Source organism: Caenorhabditis remanei, chromosome X (assembly GCF_010183535.1).
Source record: "Caenorhabditis remanei strain PX506 chromosome X, whole genome shotgun sequence".
Taxonomy (NCBI): Eukaryota; Metazoa; Nematoda; class Chromadorea; order Rhabditida; family Rhabditidae; genus Caenorhabditis; species Caenorhabditis remanei.
In genome coordinates, this window is record NC_071333.1 from 752,192 (window position 1) to 770,772 (window position 18,581).

Sequence of the window (18,581 nt, forward strand, 5' to 3'; positions counted from 1 at the left end):
ATTATACAACTCATTTATTTATTTCAAAAAATCAATGAAATTATATTCAGACCGGCTGCTGGAATCGCCATCATCAATAGCCGGTAGTGCACGTTCAACACCGGCTATTCAACAACTGGAACATGATGTTAATCGAAGATTCTCTCAGCCTCAACAAGCCCCACCACCCAGTATAGACCCCAGGATTCCTCATCACCTACTTTTGCATCATGGCACTGCACCAAATATGGATTTTCCTCAACGATCACGTTCCGTAGCTCCTCAGAAGAATCCACCAGCTAAACCAAGACAAAACCGGAAAAATAGAGCGTTGACCGTTGCTCCAAAAATGTCTGAATCGGAGCGCTTGTTTTCTCAGATGACTCCAATAATTCGCGAGACGATCTTCACACTGTGTTCTTCCAAGACGCCTCCTGTACCGCCTTACCTACTGCCTCCGCATATAATTCGACAACTCGTTGAGCACATTCTTCAACTAATTCGACAACAGACCCCTCAATCGACAGGTGCTCAAATGCCTACTCAAATGATCTCTCAAGTGCCTACCCATAATCTCCAGCAGGCCAATCGCTTGGTGCCTTCCCAAATACCTGTTCAGATGCAAACTCAGATGAATTCTCAAGCGCCTCCACAAGACCTCCAGCAGATTCTTCAATTTCATCAGGCAGCTCAACTCGCAACTTCTCAGCAGCATACTCAATTGGCTCCTCAGGAACCTCAAAAGAGCGTTCAGGGCAATCCGCCGAGCATCCTTCAACAGATGGCGCATCAGATTCAACAGTTGAATTCCCAGCCCACGCCATCTCCAGCGTCTACTCGGATGGCCACTCCTGTACCTCATTGGAATATTCAGCAGATGTCCCAGCAAATTCATCAGTTGGAATCTCGGTCCGCGTTTTCTCCAGTCCGTTCCCGAATGGCCACTCCGGTACCTCAATGGAGCCTTCAGCAGACTCCTCAACAAATCCTTCAACAGATAGCTCAGCAGGTTTGTCAGTTAGTTGTTCGATCCACTTAATCTTCTGTGCTTACTCAGATTGGTACCCAAATACCTCAGCAAAATGTCCAGCAGGATGCTCAGCAAGTTCTTCAGAAATTGTCCCAGCAAGTTTGTCAATTGAATGCACAGCCAACGTTTTCACCACTTCATGCTCAAATCGCTCACCAAGCTCCTCAAAAAGATCTGTCGCATAATTCTCAGCAGATCCTTCAGCTGATGTCGCAGCAGGTTCATCGGTTGGATGCTCAGACAACGTCATCTCCGGCGACACCTCAGATAACTTCTCCTGCACCTCAGCAGAGCCACGAGCAGATTGTCCGTCAGATCATTCAACAGTTCCTACATCAAATTCCACAATTGAATGCTCAGTCTATGCCTCCTCAGCTGCTCACTCAACTTCTCCAACAGATATCTCACAAAGTTCCTCCATCAGTTGTTCAGCCCACGCCTGTACCCGCTCTTACTCAGACGTGTCTCCAAGTACCTCAATCGCCGGTACCTCAGCAAATCCCATCACAAATGGTAACCCAAAACACAGTAACAGTACCAGTGACAGTGATAGAGTCAAGACAGTCACTTACCATAAACGCCCCGGAAGTTCAACTGCCAAAAGAGACATCATCCACGGGGTCTCGTATATTTGATAGATTGAGTGCTGTGAAAATGGAAAATTTGGAACAGTCGGAACAGTTTGATGCGGATCTTGAACAACAACGTATTGCGAAGGTGATTTAATTATTCAAAAATGTTTGTAAACTTTGAAAACTTTCAGTTGGAACTAACAGAGGATCCGGCAGAAACATCGACATCGCAAACTATTTCGGCTGAAGACGATGCTTTACAAGGACTTCTTATGATGATGAAACAAGACCAGTTCTCTCAGGTATATCTTACCGGGCAATACAATTTAGGCAAATAAACGTCGCTTTTATTCAATATAGCCACGTTCCTATAGGCCAGCGCGCTCTAATCTTACGTGCTACTATCGGTAAACCATTAATTAACTGTTGGGATCCATAGTCCTTCTAAAAAACTACTAACTGTTTTGTTTATATTCCAGGGCGATAGGCAGTCAACACAGCCCGAAATTGGAAAACCGACAATTCAATATCAACGTCTTCCCACTCCATCTCCTGCAGCTCAAAAAAGGGCTGCGATAAAATTACAAAAGGAGCAACAGCAACAACAGAGAAAGCAAGCTCAACAACTAAAACAACAACAACTACAAGAACAAAAGCGACAAAAGCAGTTACAGCAGCAGCAACGGAAACAACAACTATTAGAACAACAGCAACAAAAACACGCCCAGCAAGTATATCATCAACAATGGTTACAACAACAACAACATCATAAACAAGAGCAGCAGAACCCGCAAATGATGATGCAAAAACAACATCAGCACCAATTAGAACTGCAGAGGTTACAACAGATGCATCAAGAGAAACAGCTTCAGCAACAACTTACCCAACAACAAAATTTGATGCATATGAAGGTACTATAAAATCGACAAGATTATATTTCATTTTTTTTATCTGCAGGCTCAACAACAAACTCTCCCACGCCCTCCGCCAGCTCACTCTGTACCAATTGGAATGGATCCACGACTCTGTAACGGCTCAACACACGGAATAGAGCCACGACAACTTTCTCTCGATCCGAGACTTTCCGCCACGGATCCACAGAGATTTGGATCAGACCCAAAACTATTTGGAACGGATGTACGGCACTTCCTCGCTCAACTTAGTTTACCGCCTGGAACGGATGTAATCCAATTTCTGTCACAGTTTCAATCTCTGTCAGTTCATCGACCACCAAATCAGAATCCTCCGTCGCTACCTGAAACTACTATGCCAGTTGGGAGCTCAACGCAGACCCATTCTGCATCTCAATTTCCTGTCAGACCGCAAGAAAATGAAACTCATTCTGTTAACACTGCTCAGTCAAATGGATTGTCGCCTGAAGAACTTGCAAAGTCTCTTTTCACTCCACAAGGTAACAATATACGTGTTTTGATTCAAATCTTATCGATATTTCTTCCAGTTAGCAAACCAGTCACCCCAAACATTCTTCGTAAACCCCGAGGCAATGAAGTTAACACCTCTTCAAATCGACTTGCCGACCATCCGTTGTATGGGTCTACAATTCCCCCGTCTGTACAGTCATTGTCAGGACTAGCTCAACCACCTGTTCCAGCAGAGCAACAACCAGCTCCTTCAGCTCCAAACACTCCACGGCGAAGAAAACAAATTTTAATTTCTGACGACCATCATCAGTCTACTCTATTGAGTCCTTACCCTCAAGTGAGCGACGGTTTTGATTCAATCAAGGATACCATTGACGCCGTGGCCGATCCATCATATATGAGCGACGATTTTGATTCAATCAAGAATATCATTGAAGCCGTGGCCAATCCTTTATTTGTTCCATCTTCGTCTGGAGAACAAGATTATGGACTGAATATGAATTGCGACTTCCCCATCGAGAAAAGTGGAGCTGCTGAAACATCGAGCGTACCAAAACTAATTGAAGATGAAGTGATGCAGTTGTGAGAGCATTTATCTGTCGAATTAATCACAATCAAACGTTTTCAGAGTTTCTCCACATAAAAGGAAAAGTCATAAAGCCAAAAAAGATCCCCAACCACGTGGACGACCACGCAAGAACTGTGCAAACCAATTGCCCTTTGCACAACCGTTACCACAAATCCAGGCACCGCTCGTGGCTACCGGAATAGACGAACTGGCTGAATTAGCATCTGTAAATTACCGAAGAAAATCCAAAAGTGAGTGAAATCTTCTAAGTTGTGGTCAGCATTTGTACAATTATGTATATAATCAATATATATATATTCCAGATGACGCAAATCATGTCGAAGATGAGGAAGAGGAAAGAGAAAGGCAAGCAATATTGGAAGCCCTACCAAGTAATTTACGCAATCAACTTAAAAAAGAAAAAGAAGGAAGAAAGAAGGTGAGCATATCACGGATATCATTACATAAAATTCTACCTTTACAGGGTTCAAATAAGAACTCAATATCTGGAGGAGCAATTGTGACACCAACGGAATCATTTGAGGATGAACTCTCTACGGACACCGTCCTCAGTATTTTGGAAAACATGACTACCACGGATCCCAGATCTTTCTTAGCTGGTCTAAAACCAAATACGTTTGGCAATTCAGAGTCACCAGACTTCCCGCCAGAGGTTGTCTCCAAGCTTCTTGAAAACTTTATAGTTACTCTCGAGCAACCACTAATAAAACCACAACAAGATAAAGAGCCAGAAAAAGTTGAAGAGCTTCCTCCACCTCTAGCCACCTTCTTTGCTGTTGCTGGTGTTCGACTGTGCATTCTCTATGAGAACCCAGTAACTATTGGTCATGCGCCTATTTGGACAGACAATTCTGGACCTTTACTTCCATATGAATGGTATCGGGATGGCCCGAAAATCAAACGGAGGCAAATGTTGACTCATCCGGGTCTGATTACACTGTTGGAAGAAATTGAGCGAAGCAAGGTTGGTATTCATTCATAATTCATGCATTCTTAACAATTAAATATTTTATTTCAGAACCTCCCACCAAAAGAACCTGTTTTCAAACCCAAAATTGTCACAAAAGCTGCTCTCAAGTGGATGCCGGAAAGCATGCAAGTCTCTCAAGAGTTCACTGCCCCTCAATCGCCAGCATCTCTTAAAAGAAAAATGGATGATACTGATTCTCATGATACTTCTCAACCTACTGCAAAAAAGGAACCATCGGATATCGAGTTTTGCGGAAATCCTGAATCTGGTGATATTTTTTTTCAACCACCTGCAAAAGTGAAGCCATCGGAAATCGAATTATCTGAAGAAGTTGAATCTGATAATAATTTTCAACCACCTGAAGTAAAGGAACCATCGGAAATTGCATTGCGCGGAATAGTTGAATCTGATGATACTTTTCAACCAACTGCAAAAGTGAAACCATCGGAAATTGACTTGTCTGAAGAAGTTGAATCTGATGATAATTTTCAACCACCTGCGGTAAAAGAACCATCGGATATTGAATTGTGTGGAACAGTTGAAACTGGTGATAATTTTCAACCACCTGAAGTAAAGAAACCGTCGGAGATCGAATTGTGCGGGAACGTTGAATCTGATGATAATTTTCAACCATCTGCAGTAAAGGAATCATCGGAAATTGCATTGCGCGGGATAGTTGAATCTGATGTTACTTTTCAACCAACTGCAAAAGTGAAACCATCGGAAATCAATTTGTCTGAAAAAGTTGAATATGATGATACTTTTCAACTACCTGCAAAAGTGAAGCCTTCGGAGATCGAATTTCGCAGAAGTGTTGAATCTGATGTTGCTTTTTTTCAACCACCTGAAAAAGCGAAGCCATCGGAGATCGAATTTTGCGGAGAAATAAAATCTGTTGATACTTTTTTTGAACCACCTGCTGAAAAGGAGCTATCGGAAATCAAATTGTCTGAAGAAGTTGAATCTGATAATATTTTCCAACCACTTGCAAAAGTTAAGCCTTCGGAGATTAAATTGTGTGGAATAGTTGAATCTGTGCCAGAACCACTTCATGACTCTACACCAGTAAATGAAGGTCCATTCAAAATTGAACGCATCACCGTTCAAAAATTCAAGCCGGAGAAAAACAAGAACAAGAATAAGAAGTTGGGGTTTCGTACAGTGAATTCTCTCCGTAAATTCATCACCGAGTTGCAAGTCTTCACAGATGTAATTTTTGAAACTATCAAATCAGAAGGAATAAAAACAGCGAACGCAATTTCATCTTTGGTAAATCATCGAGTAGCAGAAGACATCAATAGACAAATGAATAATTTTGTTCAAAATTGTGCCACTGCTGCATTCAAATATGGTCGAAACGTATTGCTCTGCCGAACTGGAGAATCTACTGTGACTGAATTTGCATTTGATTCAACAAGTTTGGATTCTGGGCCCAGATGGTGCTCGTGGCATGAAGCCTTGGTCAATTCATGTGTGAAAAACGTCACGAGCAAGTTGGTTGCTAATAAAATGAAGGAATTGCGTGGATTGGTTAAACCGGCTTGGCGGTGGTTGAAACGTATCAAAGATCCAAGTTGTAAGAAAGAAGCATCGGAATACGGAAAGCAGATTCGAAGCATCTATGACACCTTAGAGTACAAAATGGATGAATTTAAGAAATTTGGTCAGCTTCAACTCCACAGAACATTTGAATTCAAGTATAGAGCGATTAAACAACGAGCCGAAAAGTGGATTGCAGTTAAAAATAACTACAGAGAAGTTGAGCTGGAGAGAGAAATTACAAGTTTGAAAAGAGCGGCGGTCGATTTTATTGGAGCACCGCAACGTGGACGCCAGAACAGGCTTTGGCCACGATTGAAAAAACTCTGCAACTCTCTTTTCCATTTGATTCAAACGCATGATGCCGTGGTGGACGTTTGTATGTTTGCGTCTCGACTCCAAGCACTCTACTATCATGCTCACGAAGTATTCAAGGACAAAGTTGACGTCCCGGAAACCCACAAAGTTTTGCAATCTTTAGAGGACACTGAGCATCTCTTCATCTTGGCCGAAACCAAGGTTCTTCTTCTTCAAATGGGAAATAAATCTGGGAGAATTCAGTTGATAGACGCTTATATCCAAGGAGACGCTTTCAACGTGGAAAAAGGCAGATTAAGAAGATTAATGATGTCAAAGGCTCACCCTCAAGTCAGAAAGAAGTGCGCAGAAAAGATGAAGATCAAAAAGGAACTTTTAAAAAAAAAATTTAAAAAGTTGTGATGTTCTTGGATTGAAAAATATTGTCAGCAATTTCCCATCTGGAAACTGGGAAACAGTAATCAGGAAAGAAGAAGATCGCTGGAGGAAAACTGAGAAACCTGGAAGACGCAATTTCTTCGAAAAATCTCAGCTAAAAAACTTTGACTACGCACTCGCAATTCCACCAGTTTTTTTATCAGAGACTGCTGGAAACCATACATTGACACAGATGTTTATGACGTTGCCACAAATGACCAGTCTAGTGGATGAGAAGTTCAAATCTATTGCGGACGCTGACAAACGAGAACCAAAAATGTACATTCAAGCGATAGTCCCACTCTTCCGAATGCAGCCCAAAGGCTTTCAGATCCCACATTTTATGCTAAGCACTCGGAAACGACCACACAAAAACGAGGAAGTGCAGGAATTGCCAAAGTCTTTTGAACAAGAAGACCAAGAGTTGTTAAAGAGATATCGCCATCAATTAGCAACTTCCGGAACAGTCGCTTCAGAGAATGGGGAAAATTGTGTACCATCCAATCGTGGCAAACATGATGAGAAACAACTGGACGAGGAAACTCTAAGAATGTTGAAAAACATGCAAAGACTGAAAATGGAACAGGAATTGAAGAGAATGCAAATCATGGAGAGTGCATTCAAAAATATTTTGTCATCAGAGGGAAATGTGGTGGATCGAAAAATTGAAGAACTCAGTAGCCATGACTTGGCGAATGCAAAGGTCGAGCACACAAAAGGCATAAAGTTCAATCCAAAGAAAACAGAACAGAATATTCCGCCTTCCAAACAGGAGCAAGTTGTCAGCTCTGAATATGAACCCGAAGATGACGTGAGTATTGTGTTATGCGCTATACAACGTCTCACTGAACAAAAAGCAAGCATAAGCAACAAGAAAGAAAAAAGGAGCAAACGGCAAGAAATTGAATTCCTGACGGATCGGTTCGTACATTTGCAGAAGATCAAAGCAGCTTCCATGCAGAAAATGACGTCACGTGTACAGAATAACTGGCCAAGAACTGTCACGGTAGCTGACCCTCAATTTGAACACATGCTGGATTCATTGGAATTTTACGATGGATATCTTTTAGACAAGATGGACGCCGTTGATTTCGAAAGTAAGAAATGTATTCCTTTAGATTTGATTGGCATAGAAGATGGGGTGTCACTATTCACAGGACTGAACAATTATATATTAGATCCTGACATAATAATTTTTGTTCAGGTGGCAAACTGGAAGGAAAGTATCATACGCATGACATTCAACCGTTCGGTAACCCCGACTGTCAACCTTCAAAATCCACAAAAAATTGTAGAAAGTGAGTTTTCATTCGCAAGTGAGAACAAAACATTAACCGGAAGCTTCATACATCAATGAACTTTCAGATCGAAAAACACACAATAGCAAGCTGATCAAACAGAGATGTCAGTGCCTGTCAGGGAGGTAGTTCGACACCTATCAATTTGAATTTTTTTTCGTTTGTATTTTTCCAATTTATGTGAACGTTTAACGTTCCACGGGTATCTTATTATTTTGCTTAGATTAGTTTTAGATCTTTCATGTTAGTTCACGTCTTTTCCCCAAAATATCATTGTATTTCATCATTTTCCCAACACTGACATATTTATTTTCTATGTGTTTCTGAATTCTTAGATATTTATCCATGTTGATGAGGTATATGGAGTAGTAACAAAACCTGTGGTCAATAGTGTCATACATGGAGTTCTCGATTGTTTAATTCCAGTGAATTTTCAGTATTTACATTCATTTCTTTTTTCCGGTCATCGTTTTTTCCAACATTCGGTTATGTAAATAAACTTATTTTTTCCAATGAGGAAGCATTTTAAGTGAAGAGTATTGTAATTGTTCAGATTGGTTACGGTAAGTTACAGTCGTGTGAAATTAAATTATTCTGAACCAAGTGAAGTAATAAATTAGCTGCTAGTTAGTTGATATTATAGATGTGTAAAATAAATATTTAAAGTGGTGGTTTGCTTTCGCCGTAAAAGAATTTTTTGAACAATGCGGACATTATACAACCCGGAAAACAAAATAAAATGAAGCGAGAGCGTAACGTATTATGAGTTTTGGAAATAATATCCATTTAGACACTATTTTTCTGTTTTGTTATGAATAATTATTAAACCTTTATGAGTGAGTGAGTAATTAGCATCCCTACTTTCTTTTTCATTGACAATGGACTTGTGTTTATCCTCTGAGACCAATTTCTAAACAATACTCTATTCTTGTCCTTAGCTCGCTGTATCAACCTCACATATCCAATCCGATCCGTTTCCATTTCATTTCATCTTCACTTTGTAAGACAAAAAATCGAACAAACATACATCAAACAACACATTATTTGCCAGCTTTACCACTTGTATCTTTTCTTTTTCCCCATCCCGGCCTAGCGAAAATCCTCTTCAAACGGACGAAGAATTATCAGCTTTGGAAAAAATGGACACTTGAGACTTACCAAGACAAAAATGGTTAGTGGCTTGGCACGTAGAAGGAAGTTTTTTTCTTATCTGACACATTTTAAGTCCAAAAGATTGTTGTTTCTAGCACTTTTTTGGTTTTTTTTCAGATTCACTGAACTTGACTCAAGCTTTGATGTCACCAAACGCATTCTATTTTTGACTGCTCTAATCTTGCAAGTCCATTTGTTGTAGCTACATCTTTTATTTCACTTCTGAATACAAACATCTCAAAGACGTCATCAAGACGATCTTTGCACAACCCCTGACTCATTTTCGTGGGAAAAATTGGCCAATAAACTCCACAACATCACTTTTAATGCAACTAATTACACAAGGTCTATCCCTCTTTTTCATTTTGCACAAAACCCATTTCAAACTGCAATTAAGAAAGAAAACTGAAAAAAATGCATCTCAGTCCATATCCAATTTCTTTTTCTTCCTTCATTTTCATTCTGCATAATTTTTTGGATGTGTTGCTATTCTTGGGATTCTTAAAATGGTATGCGTTAATTTTTCAAGAATAATTATCATCTCAGTTTACGTTTTTGCACGTTTTCATGTTGAATGAACAAAATTGCAACATTTAAAATCTCCCAACTTTCTCTTTTTTACACCACTTTGTTTTAAAATGCATAAACAATAGGATGAAAAAGTTCACTCTGTTTTCATGCTCAAACTATACAAAAAACTTTCATTGTTTTAAAAAGTTGTGACGCAAGAACTCCGAAGCACCCGACCAGAAACTACGAATGAGCTTTATTTGAGTTGTGTATAAAACTTTAAGAAATAAGAAGGAAGTAGATGACATTGACGAGGAAGTGGTGAGAACTCAAATTTTATTTTCTGAACTAGAAATTCGTATAGGCGGAACTGATACTAGAGTGCAACAATATAGACTGTAAACGCAAATCCCCATTGTATTTCTGGATATTGGTAAACTATTGTGTATTTTGTCACTGTATTTGTCACTGTATTTTGTCATTGGATTATGTCACTGTATTTTGTCAGTGTAATTTATTTCCGAGGTTTGCCACTGTAACTCATATTTTAATTTGATCACTGTATTTGAAAACCCACAAACCCAAAATCAAGTTGTATTGAACTCCATAACTTGCCCTTTCAACCTTTGAGCCAGTGTTGGTCAGTGATGTTTTACACTTGCAATAAACCTTTTTCCCATTGTGTAAGTGTTCCGATGCCCAATTTTCGCTTCAAGTGGACACTCTTCCCTCCAGATGACATTTCCGGTTTTCTGTTATATATTTTCTAGATAGGTGGAAGTCGAATAGAATAGTTTGCAAACAGAAAACACATTGAGAATTAAAGCAGAGAACCTAGGATTTAGAATGCGGCATTGTTTTGGTGTTTTTCGTGTTTTTTCCTAAATGTGCAATGACAATAACAATGAAAGAGCGCTCTGAAATCGAATACCTAGAATGAGGGCTTCTCGTTTTGTGCATTCTAAGATTTGAGATTTGAAATTTCTTTCAAATTCTCATCTTGTTCCCCTCCCCCTTGAATTTCCACTTTTTAGGCAACAGCTGCTCTTTTCTCACCACACACACATTTTTGTGAGCACAGAACACAAATTTTTCAAAAACTGAGAGAAGGCGCAGAAAAAAATTAAAGTGCAATATAAAACACCAGTGGGGCTTTTCTCAATAAGAAAATAAATGTGAGGAAAACCGTAAGAAAATGAAATTTGATACGGTCCTCCTCCCAAACCCTCTCAACTTTGTCTCTTCCTATGTGTGTTTTCTTCTCATTCATAACCTCGTCCTTCTCCGATATTTGATTTTTCTTGTTCTGTCTTTCTCCCCCAATCTCCTATTGAAAGACACAGATTTCACTCACTTGTGTCAACAGTTTGCTTTGTATTGTTCTGCAATTGTCTAATAGTTTCAGTTGTCCGAGTCTCGTGTTCAAAGTAGCAGACTCTCGCTATTTCTGTGCCAATAATTTATAATATTCTGACACCAAATTGATGAGCTGACACCACGTTATCTTTGACCCCTTTTTGTGCATGCATTTTCCGTAGTCTTTTCCTAATAGAAAGCAAAAAATGTGACCCTGAACAGCTATTCACTTCCGTCGGTGTTTGGTCTTTTTTCCAGTACATTAGGTTGTCTAACGAAGTCGCTAGTGTTTCAAGGTACATAGCACCTGACTGAGCAAAATGAACATAATTGAGACAAATTACAAGTCCGTATAATTTTTGGAGTGAAAAAAACATTATATAAATGATTAATTCAATTTTTGAAACAGGTGCGGTGTTTTGTAAGATTAAACCCTGAAAGTTTACGACAATAAAGACAAAAACTATGGAATGTCAGCGAATTTTGTCAGTGGATATTGTCTGTGTAAAAAATCACTGGTCAGTGTAAGATAAATTTTGTCAGTGGATATTGTCAGTGTATAAAATTGCTGGTCACTGTAAGATAAATTTTGTCATTGTATACTGTCGTTGTATAGTATCACTTGTCAGTGTAAGAGAAATTTTGTCAGTGCACCATACTTTTTTCATTATTTTTTTGGATTTCATAAGACCAGACGTTTCTAATTTCCACAATTGAAATGTGGGGTGTTCATTTTCTCCGATTAAACCATTATGTGGAAACTTCACTTTATATTGTTATTCCTCCGCTTAAAAGTTTTTAATTAAAAGTTCTCTATTACAGAATTCCTAAGTTAACCATTTTGCAAACATGAATGATATCAATGCAATCAAAAAATTCGAATGGGATTTTCAAATGTCCAATTTCTCGTCATCAGATTTTCCCATCGAGCAGTTCCGACACAGCAATGATGAGGTTTACTCAGCACTCAAATAAACCAACGCGGAAATTTCAAAATTTCAGAATGAATTCGAGACGATTGTGGGCATCGCAGTTGTTTTCTCCGCAGCAACAGGGATTTTTGCCAATTTCCTAGTTATTATCTTGTCTTTTGGCCATGTAAAGGGAGATTTTCGATTTTTCGTTGCAAACCTTGCACTGGTGGACATTCTCTGTGGCTCAGTATTCATGTTCATGGGGTATATAAATGTGAACGATGACCATCACATTCCCAGTCAGTAAGTAGACTTTCAGATGGTGGATATTAGCCAAAACTTGCCCTTTTCAGATTTCTCTATTATATGACACTAGCATTCTACGGTTCATTCGGAACTATGATATGTGCTATTGTTCCAATTTCTCTGAGTCGGGTATTGGCACTGTCAAATGCATCACTGTATGCTACAGTAAGTGTTTCATTACATCAAATGATTTCAATAACCGAGTTTCAGTTATTTGGCGGTCGTCGTTCTTTGATCTTCTGCGTGTTTTTGGATTTCTTGCCCGTCGGAATTCTTTATGTAAGTTCTATGTCTTCATTAGTGGTGTATTCCGTAAACAACAGTATCAGGCTTCCTGTTATTGTCAAATATAATAAAAGTAGAGATATTCAATTTTCTTTTTTTTTAACAAGAACATTTTCACAGGTGATCTGTGTTGTCGAACATGATGTTGCCAAAATACTCTTCTATACATTTGCTTTTATAACAACCTTCGCCTATTTTGTGGCATTTACCACCAATTATATGGTATTTAGGGTTGTTGGTCAGTTTGTCTCACTATTTTTTTTGTATTGTGAAGGAAAAAGTTTCAGCGAAACACATAAAAGTTGTGGAGAATCTTCGAGACCAAGCGCGGTTACTTGAGACTAGACAAGTAGCTATTGCAACACTTGCACAGGCTATTATCCCCCTATTCTGTCAGGTAACTTTAGAATACCAGATTTTAATTTTTCGAACATGTCGTGCATTTTAGGTACCCGCATTTCTGACTCTCAGTTCAGTGCTCTTGCTCTCCGAACCCATTACTAATGGTAATGTTATCATTATTACACAACTCTGGCTGGCTTTAAGCCCATTCCTGGATGCAGTCATTACTATTATCGTAATCAAACAGTACAGGTATGTTTTTGGATGTGTATTCAGTAGAATCAAGGTTTTATTTTAGAAAAAATTGTCTGACGTGCGCCTCAACAATGGGAAAACGAATCTGGAAACCGAAAAACACTGATGCTTTGTATAGTGAGGAGAAAGAAGCATTTGAAACGCGTCTCTGAGGTTTTTGCTCCCATATTATTTCATTTTTATGTTACTTCTGTGTGAAATTCTATTGATCTCAATTCATTTTTCAAAACGGTTCCTAATAAATGTAAAATTTGGTATTTCAAAAATGAAAGCCTATTCAAAATGATCGCAATGATGTCTGACACACGCTTGAGAAGTTTTGGTAGCGATGATTGATGAAATAGAAGAGTCTAAAAATATAAATTTCCCACGAGTATTCAATAGATGAACTAACGTTTCTCATCGCACAAATCACAAGTTTTTGGACACAGTGATCTCACGAGTCTTCTATTGAAATCCTTCTGGTGATCGCATTTGCAGTGACACGTTTTGTCTCCTTTGTCACATTTTCCACACTTTTTACGGTAGTTGCACTTGTCCCCTTCTAATTTGTGATCACCATTTCCGTTGTTTTCTTCATCAGCTGTCAAACTGAAATATGATACAAACGTCTAAGGTTGTCTGAGAAATAAAACGAAAAAACTGACAACATATGGTCAATGAACTCTAACATCTTTGACTTGTTCTTCGGGTTGATAGAGAACTTTTGAACTGCTTCTCTCAAAAACTTGGCTTGCTCCTGTTCAGAATTACAGTATATTTTCATCTTATCGCAATCCTCCACAAGGTCTACACATTTTTTGACAGGAGGTTTTGGAGTGGTAGTAGTGGTAGTAGTGGGTGCTTCAGTGGTGGTTGTCGTAGTGGTGGTAGTTGTAGGTGCTTCAGTAGTAGTTGTGGTGGTAGTGGTGGTTGGCGCTGGTGTGGTAGTTGTAGTCGTGGATGTTGTTGTAGTAGATGGAGTTGTTACAGGTTCAGGGGTTGGTACCTCGCGTTTGACAGCAGTACCCTTGCCTTCATTTCCTAAAAACTGTCAATAAGTCAAATTTTCATTTTCATTTTTGCCATAAAACTCGATTTTCTTTAGTATTATGTATTTTGTTTTTGACGCTTTGTTACTGGGCTACCGTAAAAACTGTAATAGAGGAGCGTCATGCGGTGCCTGTTCGCAGCGTCACATCTCGGTTTCCAAAGGAAAGTCAAAAACTGCAAATTGACAAAATGTAGCATAATGTTCATAGAATATTCATCAATTTGAAAAAGCTCCATATCCTTAAATATTGCCGAGAGAGGATACTCCAAATTCTTGCTATCGGGTGCTCCTCTATCACAGGTTTCACGGTATATTATTAATATTCAGAAACATTGATTTGATTTAAGTCTGACAGAATTCATCACTTCCATTACCTGAAACAATATTACTCCATTGCTGTTGTGTAGCCGTCAACCATTTCTCAACCTCTTCCTTTGTCATCATCTTCACTACATACCCAGCTGTACCATTCAATGCACAATGAACATACTGATCTCCAAATTTCTGAATCGCATTCACCGTAATCAGCTCCTTAGAGTAAATACATCCAACTTGCGTCCACTTGAACTCCACCGTTCCATCCTGGTTGAAACTGAAACCACATGATTCCAAATGGTCTCCATTTTTGGCTCGGTTTTCAAAAGGAACCACCTCTCCAGTGGATGTAGTACAACCTTCTGTAATAATCTGTTTAGTTATGAAGGTTCAGTGAGAAAAAAAACAAACTCAAATCTCCGAACGATCTGACTTGAGTTCCTTGGAAGCAGTAGAAAGCATTTCCTTCAATATACCGAATAGCATACAATGGGATGAGAAGACTCCCCACAAGACATCCCTTCTTCTCAATTTTTCCAAACTGGCAAGCATATGCTGTGGAACCGTCTTCAGAATTCCATTCCTGATTGTGGCGGTAGACACTGTTATTATGTTTGCATCCCAGTTCTGAACAAAGGAACACTTATCAATAATGTTGTTGACTATAACAACATATACCCGTCACTTCTGCCTTGCGGAGTACACATTTCCCTTCCACCCACGCACATTTTACGATTGCATCCTCCACTGTTCCAAAGTCTTCTGGTCTGATGTATGTGTTTTCCGATGTCAAGCAAGCTGAACATCAATCATTTTGTATCACTCAATATGGTTTTAAAGCGAACCCGCTACTTCCACAGCATATGTTCCATTTTCATATTTTTTGCATTGCATGGTTGACCCCTTTCCAACAACTTTGCTTTCCGACCCAACCTGGTAATTTCAAAAATTTTTATCTAACGACTAGATATTAGTATGTCTTACTGTAATAGTGTCATTTCTTCTGTCAATCCATGTTGCACGATCTCCGTATACTTGCTCTCCTACTCGGCAACCCACAGCTGAAATGTGGCTGTGTTCCGAATTCAATTGTTCGAATGATGTTATGAAATGTTGATGCAAATTCTTTATTGTTACCATAAAGTAAGAAATAAAGGGATTAAGACAATTGGGGAGTACAATCGGAATTAGATTTCAATATCACCATTTGGTCTGACGATAACATAGTTAGCTGGTACGAGAGCGTGGTAGTATACGTTCTGCTCACTTGTCTGGTGGTTCAATTTGACCTTGTCACGTTCGATGAAGCAGGTGAATGTCTCTCCATCTGGGAAGGAACGGCTCTTTCCGACTGGAAGAACTTCTCCGACTGGATCAAGACAGGCTGAAATTGAATTTCCAAATTTCTGCAAGGAAAAAAGCAAGTACGATACCTTTAACAGAATACTGAGCGTTACGTCCATCGATGACACAATGATACTTGAACCATTTCTCGTTGTATGTTTCCCATTGCATCAAAGTAACGCCAGTCAAGTCATTTGATGGTTGGCATCCTGAAATATTGTAAATAGTTTGAAAAATAAGATATGAAAATTCGTACCAGCAATAGTGTATCCTTTAACTGTTCCACTTTGAAAGCATTCGTATTTGATGTAGTTCTCCACAAAAAAGCTTCCAGGGATACAGTTCTCTAGGTTGATTGGAGAAATAGCAGATGCTATTCCAAAGAATGAAAGGAATATAAGAAAAACGGTTGATCGGCTCATGTCTAGAAGACACAAATGAGTTGTTGAGTGGGCTGACACTCGGTAGGAGGGACGCTAGATGTTGAAAGTGCAGTAAAGAATGCTAAAAAAATAAAGATGTCAGGGGAGGATAGGAGGAACAGAAAAGAAAAAACCAACCCCAGTGAGTGACAGAGTGGGGGGGGGGGATAGAAAGGAACCATTTATCACTTCATTCGACATCTCAGTATCAAACGGATCGCCAGATCTATAGTGTGGAGAGAAGATAAGCCGAAAATTTGGGAAAAGTGGCTCAATAACTTATGTCTAACGATGAAACGCGGGGTAGAGATGACTCACATTGTTGAAGAAAACGTTTTTTTGAGCTTCTATCAATACGAAAAAATAGTATTAGTTTTGTAGGTATGTATTTGCGGTGCAGTGGAATTGTATCATTTTTTGGAACTTTTATGTGAAAACAAAAAAAGACATTACAAAGTATACTATTATATATGTACACATTCCGAATTTCCATCTAAACTTTTGGTGCTCTGATCAAAGCTTCCTGTGCAGTTGAAATGATCAGACGACCATCACGAGACCATAATTTGCCTTCGATGAATGCTCGGCTACCTCCTAAAAATAGAACAGTTTGGCTATGAATTTTACGATTAAAACTCTACCTGCTTTTGAACTGATAGTCTCATACAACATCCAGTCATCCATTCGGAATTCGTTCTCGTGAATCCAAACACAATGGTCCAGTGAGAAAGACATAGAAGGGACAAACCCTTTACGCATGTGCGGCCTGACAGCTGTTGTTAGCATACTTAAGTCGGTGAGATATGCGGCAACGCATTGATGCAGGCGGTTGTCATCACCTAAAATAGATTAAGGTGGCAAATCGAAAAAAAAAGTTCCCACCTAGATTCTCTCTGGCACGAATCCAAATCATTGACATTGGTTCAGTGTCCTCCTTCAACAAGTATTTTCCCGGGTTGACTGGTCTCACGTCGAAAACTCTCTCAAATGCGTCAGGAATTTCTTTAAGGAAATGTTGAATCACCCCAGCGGTCACTTCATCCACATCTTTGCTTCTCAACGCTTCAAGAGCTGCTTCACGGGCTGGCTGGAATTCCAAATAAGAATTAAAGTAGAGAAGAGCTGTGTGCTTACAAGTAACGCTTCTGGTGCAGTCACTTCTGGCATTTTTGAGTTGTGTTTGATAGCATCCGGTTCTTTCTGGAGTAATTTTATTGTGTTGTCTTACTTAAGCTAGTTTTTGTTGAGGATCATCTTTTTTTCCTAGTTTCATGCATATATTGACACCCCGGTTTCCAAATCTCATCTCTGTGTATCTTACATGATGGAAACTAATCTGGCACGAGAATATAGCTTCTCCATCCTGCACTGCTTTAACCACTCTTGTACAAAAACTCCTTCCGTCTCGAATCCGATCTATCATGTATAGAATGGGCTTGTCTACGCTTCCTGAACGACAAAACATGTTTGAAACAGTTGCTGTTTGTTCCCTCTATCAACTGACCCGTCTTGATGAAATAGCTGTGTAACGAATGAGGGATGAAGCAATCCTCAACAGTTGCGGCAGCTGCAGCGAGCGATTGTCCAACCACCTAAAGTTTGATACTAATGGTAAAGGAAATGATAAGAAAATAACTGAAGGGTTATAAAATTGACTCACTTGACCTCCATAAACTGCATTGTATGAATGACGACCTTTAAGTAGATGACGAGCGCTGTAAAAAATATATGTTTTTAAAATATTTTTTTGAAAGCTAAACTTTGGTTTTAAAACTCACATATATAGGTTGGTATCAATTCTTTGGAGATTTAAGAAGGTGTCGATAAGTCCCGCTTTGATGTCATCAGCTCTCGATTCAAATTCAATGTGTTCTACATTGCAAAGCGGAGTTCCCTAAATCAGTTTGTTCAAGGAAATTTAATTGAAGTCATTTAACAATAATAGTTACTTACCTCAGTTGGTGGCTTTGGTTTTGCCATTTCCTTTGAAAATCTAAACGAAAAATGTTGGGTTCAATGATTTGTTTTTGAAATGTTTTCAAAATGCGAAGGAGACGAAAAAAGTGAAAAAATAAAGGATCAATGACAGATAATGATGATGGGGAAATAACGATGCGACAATGTAGTCAACATCATATTTTGTTATTTTACTTCGATTTCTAAACGAGAGATAGAAAACATCACAAGTAGTATAAAATAGTATAGGAGCATTCTTTATGAAACATTTCAGGTTCAGATACTGCCATTATATAC

The 18,581-nt window shown here is 39.0% G+C and overlaps 5 protein-coding genes across 5 annotated transcripts; 2 read left to right on the plus strand and 3 right to left on the minus strand.

Moving 5' to 3' along the window:
- Positions 1 to 34: 34 nt before the first annotated feature.
- On the plus strand, positions 35 to 8,098 carry GCK72_022205 (uncharacterized protein; the record flags this gene model as incomplete). Its single annotated transcript, XM_053734704.1, has 12 exons — positions 35 to 988; positions 1,037 to 1,726; positions 1,773 to 1,883; positions 2,061 to 2,492; positions 2,539 to 2,992; positions 3,041 to 3,545; positions 3,592 to 3,782; positions 3,855 to 3,970; positions 4,016 to 4,516; positions 4,571 to 6,720; positions 6,809 to 7,893; positions 8,001 to 8,098. 12 exons carry the CDS (start codon positions 35 to 37, stop codon positions 8,096 to 8,098), a joined length of 7,287 nt encoding a protein of 2,428 aa, XP_053578270.1.
- A 3,863-nt stretch (positions 8,099 to 11,961) lies between these two features.
- GCK72_022206 (uncharacterized protein) lies at positions 11,962 to 13,366 on the plus strand (the record flags this gene model as incomplete). Its single annotated transcript, XM_003107015.2, has 8 exons — positions 11,962 to 12,066; positions 12,115 to 12,329; positions 12,380 to 12,497; positions 12,543 to 12,611; positions 12,738 to 12,855; positions 12,905 to 13,014; positions 13,066 to 13,211; positions 13,258 to 13,366. 8 exons carry the CDS (start codon positions 11,962 to 11,964, stop codon positions 13,364 to 13,366), a joined length of 990 nt encoding a protein of 329 aa, XP_003107063.1.
- Positions 13,367 to 13,603: 237 nt separating this feature from the next.
- Positions 13,604 to 15,702, minus strand: GCK72_022207 (uncharacterized protein; the record flags this gene model as incomplete). Its single annotated transcript, XM_053734705.1, has 7 exons — positions 13,604 to 13,805; positions 13,862 to 14,237; positions 14,622 to 14,924; positions 14,974 to 15,189; positions 15,241 to 15,360; positions 15,408 to 15,495; positions 15,547 to 15,702. The coding sequence occupies 7 exons, from the start codon at positions 15,700 to 15,702 to the stop codon at positions 13,604 to 13,606; spliced, it is 1,461 nt and encodes a 486-aa protein (XP_053578271.1).
- A 47-nt stretch (positions 15,703 to 15,749) lies between these two features.
- Positions 15,750 to 16,328, minus strand: GCK72_022208 (uncharacterized protein; the record flags this gene model as incomplete). The annotated part of the gene is made up of 3 exons (XM_053734706.1): positions 15,750 to 15,946; positions 15,996 to 16,115; positions 16,163 to 16,328. The coding sequence occupies 3 exons, from the start codon at positions 16,326 to 16,328 to the stop codon at positions 15,750 to 15,752; spliced, it is 483 nt and encodes a 160-aa protein (XP_053578272.1).
- Positions 16,329 to 16,821: 493 nt separating this feature from the next.
- Positions 16,822 to 18,308, minus strand: GCK72_022209 (uncharacterized protein; the record flags this gene model as incomplete). Its single annotated transcript, XM_003106991.2, has 9 exons — positions 16,822 to 16,922; positions 16,970 to 17,167; positions 17,211 to 17,415; positions 17,463 to 17,528; positions 17,650 to 17,777; positions 17,833 to 17,920; positions 17,989 to 18,043; positions 18,107 to 18,222; positions 18,282 to 18,308. The coding sequence occupies 9 exons, from the start codon at positions 18,306 to 18,308 to the stop codon at positions 16,822 to 16,824; spliced, it is 984 nt and encodes a 327-aa protein (XP_003107039.2).
- Positions 18,309 to 18,581: the final 273 nt, after the last annotated feature.